At 49.9% G+C, this 12,541-nt stretch overlaps 5 protein-coding genes across 5 annotated transcripts; 2 read left to right on the top strand and 3 right to left on the bottom strand.

Moving 5' to 3' along the window:
* Positions 1-94: 94 nt before the first annotated feature.
* On the top strand, positions 95-2,497 carry FPRO_01742 (uncharacterized protein; the record flags this gene model as incomplete). The annotated part of the gene is made up of 8 exons (XM_031228095.1): positions 95-157; positions 207-277; positions 331-700; positions 753-834; positions 881-1,357; positions 1,409-1,721; positions 1,771-2,090; positions 2,139-2,497. 8 exons carry the CDS (start codon positions 95-97, stop codon positions 2,495-2,497), a joined length of 2,055 nt encoding a protein of 684 aa, XP_031074731.1.
* A 660-nt stretch (positions 2,498-3,157) lies between these two features.
* FPRO_01743 (uncharacterized protein) lies at positions 3,158-4,048 on the bottom strand (the record flags this gene model as incomplete). Its single annotated transcript, XM_031228084.1, has 1 exon — positions 3,158-4,048. One exon carries the CDS (start codon positions 4,046-4,048, stop codon positions 3,158-3,160), a length of 891 nt encoding a protein of 296 aa, XP_031074730.1.
* A 943-nt stretch (positions 4,049-4,991) lies between these two features.
* Positions 4,992-5,659, top strand: FPRO_01744 (putative MXR1-responsible for the reduction of methionine sulfoxide; the record flags this gene model as incomplete). The annotated part of the gene is made up of 2 exons (XM_031228073.1): positions 4,992-5,259; positions 5,310-5,659. The coding sequence occupies 2 exons, from the start codon at positions 4,992-4,994 to the stop codon at positions 5,657-5,659; spliced, it is 618 nt and encodes a 205-aa protein (XP_031074729.1).
* Positions 5,660-6,017: 358 nt separating this feature from the next.
* FPRO_01745 (uncharacterized protein) lies at positions 6,018-7,100 on the bottom strand (the record flags this gene model as incomplete). Its single annotated transcript, XM_031228062.1, has 2 exons — positions 6,018-6,504; positions 6,562-7,100. The coding sequence occupies 2 exons, from the start codon at positions 7,098-7,100 to the stop codon at positions 6,018-6,020; spliced, it is 1,026 nt and encodes a 341-aa protein (XP_031074728.1).
* A 656-nt stretch (positions 7,101-7,756) lies between these two features.
* On the bottom strand, positions 7,757-10,735 carry FPRO_01746 (uncharacterized protein; the record flags this gene model as incomplete). The annotated part of the gene is made up of 1 exon (XM_031228051.1): positions 7,757-10,735. One exon carries the CDS (start codon positions 10,733-10,735, stop codon positions 7,757-7,759), a length of 2,979 nt encoding a protein of 992 aa, XP_031074727.1.
* Positions 10,736-12,541: the final 1,806 nt, after the last annotated feature.

The raw sequence follows: 12,541 nt of genomic DNA, 5'->3' as shown, positions 1-12,541 counted from the left end.
CTTCTGACGACTCTTGCCGATTTAATTACAATACCGGCACTGACCTGGGCTGAACTGGACTGGACGAGAAACTCACCAGGCTTTGTGGCACATCATGTCATCGGTCAAAGCCACGAAGAAGAGCGCTTTCTCTTGTGAGCCGTGCCGTAGACGCAAGGTCAACACAATCGCTATTTCGCCCATAAACCTGTACTGATGCCCTTTAGGTCAAATGTGGCGGCGAGCAACCGATTTGCAATCGCTGTGCTGCTAGAAGCGATGACTGTATTTACAAACTGTGGGACTCACCTCGGCCTCATCATTTTCTGAGCAATTGCTCACGTGTCATAGAAACCCGACTCTGTCTTACACCCAACGCCTCGAGGAACGCATCAAAGAATTGGAAGACCAACTCGCTGCTATCAAATCTCCTCCCTCAGTGGCCGCCTCAAACCATTCGAGTCCTGGTGTCTGGAACGGCCATGACTCGAATCGCCATCCTGACGAGCATGCAATGACGAGGAGCTTCATGGGTCTCAAGATCGACGACAAGGGTGGCATTACTTACCATGGACCGACTAGTCTTTTCAATCTTCCCAGTGACCCTCACAAGCATAAGCCAGACTCGATATCATCCATTGACTCAGATGCTCATAGGAGAGAGCGATTGGTCAACAATGCATGGCATCAACGAGCGATGGAAAACCTGTCTGATATCCCAGTAGGTTTTCGTGTAATCCACAGTCTCATGGGTCTCGACTTACACCATAAAGGAACCCTTTCAATACCTTCTGAACGTGCATTGGTGCTGGATCCAGCCTCTTTTTAACTTCATCTACAGGCCTGCATTCACTCGTATGCTTCACCTTGACATCATGTAAAAAGTAACTAACACTCACAGGTGACATGCAATCTATGGGACCGTACTATTCTCACACTCTTCTGAATGCTATGCTCTCACATTCCATCCGCTGGGGTAAAAGCGATCCCTCCACTAAACAGCTGCTGGATCAGTCTTATGATGGAGGAGCTGTCTTTGCAAAACACGCCCGAAGCATGCTTTTCGATGAACTGAGTAGAGGCGTGTGCACTATCCCAACTGTTCAGACACTGCTACTTCTTAGCGCAGGGGAATGTGGTCATGGCAACACGACACAGGCCTGGATTTATAGTGGCATAGCGTTCCGCCTCATTGATCATTTGGGCATTTGTGTTGATGGACAAAGGTATCCAGGATCTGTCCATTTGACTGATGAAGAGGTCGAGATTCGTCATCGACTTTACTGGAGTTGCTATTTCTGGGATAAGATCATCAGCCTATACCTCGGTCGTTCGCCTTCACTGCAACATACACAGGTGTCCCCGCCCCAAATTATCAGTAAGTCTAGCTGTGGAACTATTCATAAAGTAAATTACTCATAGTTTCTAGTGGACGACTCAGCTGAGAATGAGCTCTGGGTCCCCTTCGACTCTCCTCACGGATCAGATTGGAAGTATCCTCCTGCGACAGCTCATTCAACCTCCTGTTTCATGAGTGCTTGCCGGTTATCGGTCATCTTCAATGAGATTCTCATTCACATGTATGATCCATTACTAGAGAATACTGAGGCAGAGATGCAAGAGTGTCTACAGACGCAAGACCCTGCCATGAGACTATGGTGGGAACAACTCCCTCCTCATCTCAAGATCGAGCTCTCCGCCATGCCTGAGCTGGCACCTCCTTCGCACATTGTCACCATGAAGTGAGTATCAGTTTCTTATTTCTAAAAAGCGCTGGCTAACCCGGTTAAGTGCCTTGTACCATACGTTCAGAATCCTCCTGTTCAGGCCGATGCTCACCTGGCAGGTGTACCCAGAGGATGAAGGCCCTCATCCGATGCAAAACCATCTCGTGGAATGTGTCACATCTGCGACATCTATTATAGCTATTTTCGATCTTTTCTGCAGAACATTTACCATCAGCCACTGCGTTCTATCACTCTCATACAGTGTGTATATCGCGGCCACAATTTTCCTTTTGCAGGTTCAAGCTACGCCTGAGGACCAACAAGCAGTTCGCAAGCTGAGCTTCTGCGTACGAGCCTTGCATCAGGCCAAAACTGTCAATCCAGGTAAGTAGCTCATGCGCATAGCTATACAAGCTCTAACGCGCCACACAGTCATCTCAAGTGCTTTGGATTTGATAACCCGAGAGATGGCGAATCTTGGGCTCGATCCAGGATTCAGTACACCACAACAGCAGCCTCCTCCGCCAATGCCTCATCCTATGCCAGATGTTCCGATGCCTACAGATATACCGATTACCGAGACTGTTTACCCGGCTTCATTTGAGATACCTGCACAGCAATCGCCTTACGAGCCGGAGCAGCTGTTCCAGACACCATGGGCTGACAATATGAATCCAAATGCAATGGCAGTTGACCGAGGAGTTTTCGAGGCTTTGTCTTCGTTTGAGCCCCTGAGTGTACGGGTGGGCGCTATCTACGAGTCAGGAAACAACCCTCAGAATTTTGGTTGATCAAGGAAGCTGTGGTAGCAGCACTCTGGAATATACTGAAACTGGTTGTATCAACGTCGATGACGGCAGGATGTCCAAAAATCAGGGAACTGATCCGAATTCGTTACCCAGAAACTCAAGTGGACTGAAAGATATCAACTTCCCGACTGGGTATCAGGCACTCGAGGAACCACGGATCTTGGTTCATCCAGTAGCAAGGGCTCGTCGACAGAAGAGGCTTACCATGCATTGATGGTCTTGACTATGAGCTCTTACATCGGGATATCAAAGCCGATTTGCCGTTATATACCCGCATCTCCCGAGCCCTCAAGATCCACGCGCCGAACACTGCTCGGCGCTCCTCGGAGAAGATATTACAGAAGTTATACTTTCAGTCATGAACTTCATGCTGGAACATGGAGCTATGGCCTGATTGTCTGTGTAGTCTCGCGCTCTGTGTAGAACGGTCCTTGGACTTGTGGCCGTTTTGGAAATCGTTCTTGACGTTTCAGGTATTGCAATGCAACGGCAGAATGATTGACAGATGAATAATAGGCAGATATGATATGAATACGTAAAAGAAAATATTAACAAGCACATATGTCCGTTGCAGAAAGAACGAAATCAGCTTTGAACACCATGAATGAGATCCCCCCTTACCCAGCCATAAACTGATTTCAATCACTGATCTGCCTTCCTCGATGGCCTCTGAACATCCCATAAATCTTCAGCATTTCCTCTAAACAGCCGCTCTTTGAGACGCTCATCATCGCCGCACCAGCTCAGCACCCTCTCCATCCAGGGCTTGATGTCCAACCCCTCAAACCTTGTGTGAGGCCAGTCGGTTGCAAAAACAACATGAGTCTTTCCAGCGACTCGAATGACCTCCTTAGCAATGGGATCCAAATCGCTGTAGTCCGGGAGCGTGCTCATCCGGTACGCGGCCGACAGCTTGACATATGTCTGGCCGTTTTTAAGCAAGTTGATGAGGGATGAGAAGCCTGGTATGTCGTATGGGTCTGCGCCTGCGTATTTGTTCAGGGGTGGCTGTCCAAGATGGTCTATGCAGAACTTGACATTGAGCTTCGGAATGATGTGTTCAAGGAGAGTGACCATATCCATTGGAACATAGACCTGAACAGCCCATCCTAAGGGTCTCACGGCATTGGCGTAAAGCATCAGTTGACGCTCCAGCTCGGCCGCATCAATCGCAAGTTCATTCGAGAGGATATTGAGTCTCACTCCCCGTACACCCAGTTCATGCCAAGAACGCAATTCCTCTTCCTTAACGGCCTCAGGGTCAATGGCAACAACGCCTCGTCCACGGTCAGCACCAAGGGCATGCAGACCATCGAGCAGACACGAGTTGTCAAGGCCATAGATAGATGGCTGAACCAGGACTATGTTTCGAAGTCCAACGCTGGTTTCAAAGGCGAGAGCTTGGTCCAGACTATGAGATGTAGGACGGTATTTGGCTGAAGCATCAAGGGTGTAGTTCTCCACGTCGACAATATGCATGTGTGAGTCCCATGAGTCGGGAGGAATACCTTGAGCAAGGTCTGAAGAATTCATATTGAAGATATTGAGTGCGTATAATTAATTGAATAGGTTATAGAGGGTTTTAGGGAAGATATATAGTCAGTGTAATAAGTATGAATTATGCTATGTCCGACTGGGGAACCGAGGTCGGCCGAGTCGGCGGGGAAGACGAGACGAGAGTTTAAACTCCGCAGTTCAAACGGACGGTGACTTCCGAAAGTTAATTGACCGAATAGCATCTTTATCTTATCGTGTTTTTATTGCATTTGATATCCTAGGAATTGTTCATGTAGATGCGTGGCATAATAACGGCAGTTATCCTTGTTAGCACGTGTGAAAGGGGTTTGCAGGCATCAGTTACATGCCACGCCCTGAGTGCATAGGGCGCATGTATCGAAGAATAGATGCCTAACGGCAATAGTGAAATCCACAAATATAGCCGAGATGGCCTCTCACTAACAGCCACTGATTGATATCTGTAATTGAGCGTATAAGAAGCGTATGCACAGCCAGCATAAGCCGGCAACTTACACATCAGCAGGCGTATAAGCAGAATTACCTATTTCAAATAGGTAGTTCACAGCCCTGCAGCTCACTCCCGTTGCAGTAAATCTGTTCAGGTAATCAAGCACTAAAACACAGCCTCAACCGCTGATTCCATGGCCCATAACTCGCTAATGAAAATGGAATCGCGGGGCAGAAGAAAAGACCCTTGAACTAAATGGCACGCCACCTTCCCAAAAGAGGAAGCAGAGCTCTGCGAAATCCAATCGTCATCTGCGTCTTCGGTGACGCAGCTTCTATTCTCTAACCCCCGCCACATTTTGGGCTCCCCCCTTGTAAAGATTTGTCATTCACATTGACCGACAGCCCGAAAAAAATTCAAATATCAATGCGATTCCCTCGATAGCTTCACTTCACTCTCTCTCCACAGAACATAACAACACAATCGCATTCATCTCTATTAGCTGCAAAAATGTCCTACCTTCCTCCCTTCTTGGCGCGTCTCGCCCGCCCCTTCACACAATCTACGCGCCTCTCAATCGCTCCCGATCAATCCGCTGCATCTGTCATCCCAGAGGGCGCCCAGCGCTGCACCGTCGCTGCAGGATGTTTCTGGGGAACAGAGCATCTGTATCGCAGACACTTTGCCGACAAGGGTCTCATTGATGCCAAGGTTGGATACATTGGTGGTGATCTTGAAAACCCCAGCTACCGCGCCGTCTGTGGTGGAAAGACGGGCCGTACGTCTCAATCCACATCATTCGCATTTGACTGTAACTAACATACATAGACGCCGAGGCCGCACAAATCATCTTTGACCCTACAAAGGTCTCATACGCACAACTCCTAGAATTCTTCTACAAGACGCACGACCCCACGACGCTGAACCGCCAGGGCCCCGATACCGGGCCTCAGTACCGCTCTGCCATTTACTTCCACAACGAGGAGCAGGAGAAGATCGCGCGCGAGGTCACAGAGAAGGCCAACAAGCAATGGTGGAAGGGCGGCATCGTTACCGAGATTGCGCCCGCTGGAAAGTGGTGGACTGCTGAGGAGTATCACCAACTCTACCTCCACAATAACCCCTCTGGCTATGAGTGCCCGAGCCACTTTATGAGGCCATTCCCACCTCTGGAGTAAATAAATATTCGAGGATGATTGCATTTTGGCTTAGCAGACGGATGGAAATGGCACCAATGATATCAGGAAACTTAACTTGGAATGAGGCAATGAGAGGACAGAAATTCAACATATACCTAGTCACAATATTAAACGTTTGAAGTCCACTCCACTCTGATTATTTGAAGTTTTTTTTTTTTTTAATTTCTTATTTGCTAATCCTAAAATTAAGAAATTGGAAAATCCTTCCACTTGTAGACCGGTTTCAACAAAAAACAGGAGAGGAGTGCACTATCCTCCATCCGAGTAATAATCCTTTTGCTAAAAATAATACAAAACGCCTATAGCGCTAGTTCTATGCTATTTCATCACCAATCGCTTACTTGCGTCGGTTTTGCTGCATCATCAGGATCTGAACCATGCGGATGAAGATGTTGAGGAAGTCAAGCTCAAGAGAGATACTCTCGTTGACGGGGTCTCGGCGGATGACACCAGCCTGGGCGAGACGAGCGTGGTGGAGGACCTTCTGGACATCGTACAGAGTGAACCCACCAAACACAGCAAGACCACCATACAGCCAGATGCTCTCAGTGAAGGCAAGGGTTCGGATAGCGGTGGCGGGGATGACGAGAGGGGCGAGACCAGAAGCAGCGACGATGGCGGCACCAGCCAGCAGAGGACCACCAATGTAGAGGTACTTCTCCTGCTTAGCAGTGGCACCGACAACGGCAAGACCACCCATCATGGCGATGGTGTAGAGACCAGCACGTCCAAGAAGAGCGGGAGGAACGAAGGCGAGGAGAGGAGCGACAAAAGCAGCCTGGGTGGCGTTGAAAGCGGTCCAGAGGGCGTACTTGGGGATGTAGCTGGGAATCGTTAGTAAAATGATTCTAATTTTAGCATTGATTGAATCGACAACTTACTTGTCAGGGCTGATAGATCGAGTTCCAATCATGGTGGCAAAGCTGAGAGCGAGACCACCAATTCCAACAACCCAAGGGTTGGTGACCATGATTCGGTAAACGAAGCCGGTTTGAACCATTTGTCGAGCCGTCAATCCAATGATACCAATTCCGAGGCCAGTGTGCAAGAAAGTGTTGTTCAAGTATTCGCGCTCGTAAACGGGCATGCCGCCATCCTCACGGGTCTCCCGGTTGAAGACAGCATTGATGGCAACGAGCGTACCACCAAAGATGGCACCTCCAACCAAGAGTCGTCGGCTCGTCGACTGAGGCGCTGTGGCGGCTCCCGCAGCTTGCTGGTTGTAAGATCGACCGCCAGCGCGGCTCGTTCGCTGGAAAGCATTGCGGGTGGCTGCGGATGTGACGCGCGATGTGAAGAAGTTGGCCGTGGGCTTGGACTGGACGTGGAAGCTTCGGACGGATGCGGTGTTGCGGAAAGCAGTCTTTGAGAGCTCAGGAAGCCTCTGCGCAAGTCGCGCAGGGCCCTGGCGGACAGTCATTGTGAAGGACATCGTCGTTCTGGCGATGCAGGTGTTGGGAGAAGAGGAGAATGCAATATGCAGTCCTTTACAAAGGAAAAGGTTGAAGCGGGGACGGGGGATCGAGAGTGTTATAAGTCCCCGGTAAAAGAATGGAAAGCATGACGTTGGTTCCTGCTGTGGAGCCCACCTACCTAAAATCCGACATCACGTGGCTGTGCTGGTGGAATATTGTGGAAAGAACCGGCGCCTCTCGGTGACTCAGATGGTCATCACTCTCGGCGGCTACGGGCTCTAAACTCCAGGCGCCGTCGGATTTACTGGTGTTAGGTTATGGGAATAGTCACATCACAGATACTGTGCCTTGACGTTAGCTTCTTTCTAGCCTCTTCTATTTTCGGCTGCTTCTTTTCAATTCCAATATTATTATGAAGGATATCAATCAACACCTCCATCAAGGGTATCTACTAACCATCCTTTCCCCCAGCATTCACCCCGTTGCATCATGCTTTCTCTCTACCCGAATATGCGTTACATCGCACGAGACTTGATATGTAGTAATGGCAAATGCTCCGCGACTTTGACGCCAATGCTGCGCAACGTAGATCCAATGCTTTCCATCCCAACTCAATTCCCAATCATTTCCTCAGAATGTCCCCCAAGACGCCGTCCTTTCTCTATCGTAAACTTCCAAATCCTTTCTCAATGACAAATCGCACGGGTCGTCGTGCTCTCTTGGCTCTGTACCCAAACGCAGATCGTGGCATAAAGTTCTGCGATGTGAGCATAGCAACGCTCATGGCCTTGGGCGCAGGACTATCATTTTCGGATTGTCCCTGTCCAGAGGTTTCGCTTGGCGTGGGTTCCGTAGAACGTTGACCAACGCGGTCATCAAACCCCCAATTCGAAACACCACCGGCTCGGATCCAAGACTCCAAGTTACGGCATTGACTGACATCCATCCAGTTGAGTCGCCCGCATCCGTTGAGGACATTTTCGACACCTCGCCCAGTGACACGCACGCAGCCACGGACACTGAGAGCCTCCAAATCGTTCAAGTGGAGCGCCACGCTTTCCAAGCTTCCATCGCTAACCGCACTTCCGCAGAATGCCAATCGCAGCTCCCGCAACTTTGGCAGACGGAGAGCGACAACCTCTGTCGCCGTGTCAGAGAGTGCACAGCAGAACGATAGGTCTAGATGTGTCAGGTTCTTGGCTGAGTTGACCAGGGCTACCACGGCGTTGTCCGAGAGATATGTGCAATCAGCTAGGCACAGCCTAGACAGCTTTTCAAACCGGAATGGCGCCCATGATTGAAACCCTGCGTCTGTAATTGACGTGCAACGTGTGAGGGACAACGACTCGATGCGGTTCGAAGCATGAGCTGCCAAATGTGCCATAGAACGATCTGTGATGTGCTTGCAATAGGAGAGGTTGAGGCGTTTGAGTTTCGGGCACCCAACTACTGTACCAGGGGGCAGAACATGCTGTGCGGCCTGCTTCTGTTGCTGCTGCTTGTTTCGCGATCGAGCTGCAGAACTTGAGATAACGACTGATTTCGAAGGTGGAGGATCAGGTACAACCCAGCCAACAACGCGGCCTAGAAGATTATCACCGACCTTGCGGCAGTTGCTCCAGTCAACTTCTTCTAATCCCTTTGCGTTCTCGCTCATCTCCAGAATCTGGTTCGCAGAAACGTCCCAAACTGATTTCATCTTCCACTTCTTGACATTTTTGCCACAACTGCGCCATAGAGCTCCAAATCCTTCATCCGTTATATGAAAGCAATTATTCAGGTCAATGGACAGAGCGCGAGTGCCAATGAAGGGGGCGAGCACCTTGATGAGGACTTCGTCAGTAACCTTGCGGTTGTAAATCGAGAGGTCGACATCTTGGCAAACTTTAGGGGATGTAGTCAAGAGCTTGCGCCAGTGTGTGCTAACAAGGCGTAGTCGAAACAGCTCACCTATATCCACGTGCTTGAAGATGTAAATTAGGATCTCGTCTGAGAGCACTGGTTTGCTCATAGTGATTGGTCGGGTGGGCAGAGTCGTCCGTACTCGCTTTGCCGGGACGTCGTCGTCGTCAGCTGAAGCATCAGAAAACGCAAATTTGATAGGCGTTACTTCTGAGAGGCGAGACCTGGCACCATTGGTCGTTGGAGTAGAGCTGTCTGTTGGAGGCACTGGCGGTGCCAACGAATGTCGTCTTCGATTTCGAATATTCTCCATGTTCACACTCAAGAACGGATCGGGGTCCTTGGGTGCTATGTTGCTTGTATCATCTTTCGCTGGAGACCCAGGTTTGGACGGGGTAGTAAAGGTGAGGTCAGGGAGGGATGCTCTTGTTGGTGTTGTAGGTGTGGGCGGGTCAGATTTGTTGGCCTTTTCCTTAACATCAACATCAACCATAACAACGTCGTCGCTCTGCTTCTGATATCGCAATCGTGCAGTTTCTTTGACCTGTGTCAGAATATCCGAAGGACAGCGTCTCCAGAACTCGTCGAGGACATCGCCTGTAATCATGATACACTCCACAGAAGTGATAGATCGAACAGTGGCTGTTCGACCTCGCGACAATCCAAGACTTGCAACTTCACCAAAGTATTGTCCTGCCTTCAATCGAGGTCGTTTTGGGATGGCCTTGGCCTTATTCTGAATGTTATCGTCGTAAACTGGCTCATCATGAATGACCTCCGCCTCGCCACGAACAATGAAGAAAATTTCGTTTCCTGGTAAGCCTTGGCGAACGATATCTGTAAACGGGGTATAAGATTTTGGTTGGACACTCAATCCCAGGAAATGCAGAATATCTGCGGGAAGTGTAGAGAAGAGTGGTAACTCCTTAAGTGTTGTTCGAATATTGATCTGGCCGCTTCCAATCGCACTACCAGCAGCTGGGTCCTCCATGATTCCAGGGCTTGGGGACTTTCTTTTCTTGTTGTTGACGACCGCACCGTCCTTGATAACACCCCTTTCTCCAGTAGAGACCTCTCCAGGAGCAGCTTCTCGAGCGCTGAAGTCTCCCTGGGGAGATTTGACCAATCTGCCACTTTCTTGCCGCTTCTTTTTCAGAAGGTTCAAGCGTTCTTGTGCCTCTTCTCGAATCGCCTTCTCCATTTCTGGGAATTTGGGTATCACGGCATGTAAATCTTCCTTCTTCAGGACTAGCAACAGACACTTCGTGCGCGCTACAATGGTAGCTGTTCGAGGCATCTGCATCAAAACGCCAATTTCTCCAAAGAACGACCCGGGATTGAGCTCAGCATAGACCGCCTCACCATCACGCGAAGTGACAGCAACAACTCCTCGAACCAGCCAATACATTGCCTTGGCTTCGTCTCCTTCCGTCACGATATGGTCATTGGGGCTTTGGATTTGAGGCTTCAGGTGATTTCCTATAGCAACAAGAAACTCTTCCGGAGCTGACATAAAGAGGGGGAAGGATCTGATACGGTCAACCAGATCTAGCGGCATGTCTCGGATAAGCGATGCTGTGAGCGGCGAAGGCCGCACTGGCCGCGTAGGATTCGTTTCGACATTGAAAGACCGAATCAATGAAATCGAGTCTGAGGATGTCGCAGCAGCCGAGGCCTGCTGATGATGAGCCAAAGCCCTATAGGGAGATGGCGAGCTTGGGGAACGGCCTCGCCTCATGGTTCCAGGTATGGCAAATAGCGGTGTTGCTAGAAGTCAGCGGAATCGCAACGACGAGGATAATTGCCTCCCCTCCAGCAAGCTCTCGAGCCGCCGCCGCAGCTGAGAGTAACAGTTTCGTGACCTTTGATCTTTGTTCCTGGCTTTGTATCTCCAAGGTTATGACGTGGAAATGTCAAGTATAACTTGGAGAGTGGATCAAGGTACAGTCATGCTCCGGTGTGACGTTGAGAAGCAATCCTTGAGGAGAATAGGATGATCGCTTTTGTGCGATCGTTTTGCCGACTGTCGCTTGAGATATGGACGCACAAAAGGCTTGTGTTGAAGCCCAGGCTCGATCCGTAGGCCCCGTGATAGGTATAGGGGCGTAAAAGCTGCAGTCACAGACTGAATATCAAGGTAGAAGTCGTACAGGGTTCCAAGGCGGCGGTTTGAATATCTTTTTCGTAACACGAGAACAAAGAGCGAACTGTTGTGCAGGTGATGGCGTAGATGTTGAACGTCAAGAATGATCGCGTGGATAGATCGAAGGTGGCTTTCAAGGACTATGAGCGATGACGGATGGCAGACAAAGAATGGAGACTCGTGTTGGGACTTGCCAAAGCTTAAGCGGAAGCCAAGAAACGAAGGGTATCTGATTCTCACGGATAGAGGTTAAAGAAGAAAGCTGGTGGGGAGCTGTCAAGAAGCAACAAGGAAGCTATTGTAAGAGTGGCAATTGGCGAAGCTCGAAGTGGAAATCGGTTGAGGAGGTCAAGTCGAGGTCAAGCCAAAGGAGCATGCACAGTATGTAGGTAGGAGATAGATAGATCCGCATGGGAAAAGATGGATTCCAGTGCCAGTTCTGGCCGCCACATAAACGACGCCCACTCAAGACCACGACCACGACACAGAAGGCCCCTCTTGCATTCGACACGCCCACTCACAAGCACAAGGAAAGCTTGGTGTGGGGTAGTTAGGCAAAGTACCTACAGTACAGCACTGTAGGTACTACCCTGACTTAGCTGGGCGGGCGGGCAGTGCCGTCACACACGGTGAAGGAGCGTGTAAGAAGCGAGCCAAAGAACAAGGGCCCCTGTGCAAGTGAAGCTTTGAGTGGAGAAGTATGAGCAAGCCAAAAGCAAGCAAGCATCGGTAATGCAAGCAATTCAACGGGAAAAGAACGATTTCGAGAGTCAAACTTTGGTTAATCACCGAACGGCACAGAAATTGACTCTCGCAATGATGCGACTGTTGATAAACTGAGATGCCCTAGGCTGCTCGCGTGGTGGTGCCGGTACCTTGGCACAAGCGCATGTAGCCAAGATAGTCGCAGTACCAGCTACATTAGCAACCTATTGCCCTGTACCTAAAGTTAGTGGCGTCTTAGGGCAGTGGACATCCCATCACAAAGTGAAACGGAGCCAGCCCCGGAGCTGCTGTTGGGAAGAAACCTGAGGGTCAGTGCGTTGAGGCGCTTCTGTGGATGCTTCGATAAAGCTTCAGTGGGATGCGATGTGCTGTTTGCTGCTCGTCATGGACCTTGACCAAACCCTTTCAAGGACCCCGGTAATGGACTTCTCATCCTCACTAGCGAGCGGCACCAAGCGCAGATGACCGAGCGCGCACAGGGCGCTTAACGGTTCACTGGTACCTTTCTTTTGATGTTTGGCAGGGGGTAGAATAATCTGACCAAAAACAACCTGTGTGAGAGCTGATGCTGCGGAAGCGACTCCGATAGCTTGCTTCTCCTGATTCCATACAGTAATCCATGCATGGCCAGTACATACCTAATTAAAAATGTCCCATCAGTTTGACGAAGCCGTG

This window comes from Fusarium proliferatum (assembly GCF_900067095.1).
Source record: "Fusarium proliferatum ET1 genome assembly, contig: FPRO_scaffold001, whole genome shotgun sequence".
Taxonomy (NCBI): Eukaryota; Fungi; Ascomycota; class Sordariomycetes; order Hypocreales; family Nectriaceae; genus Fusarium; species Fusarium proliferatum.
This window is presented reverse-complemented; position numbering and strand designations above follow the sequence as displayed.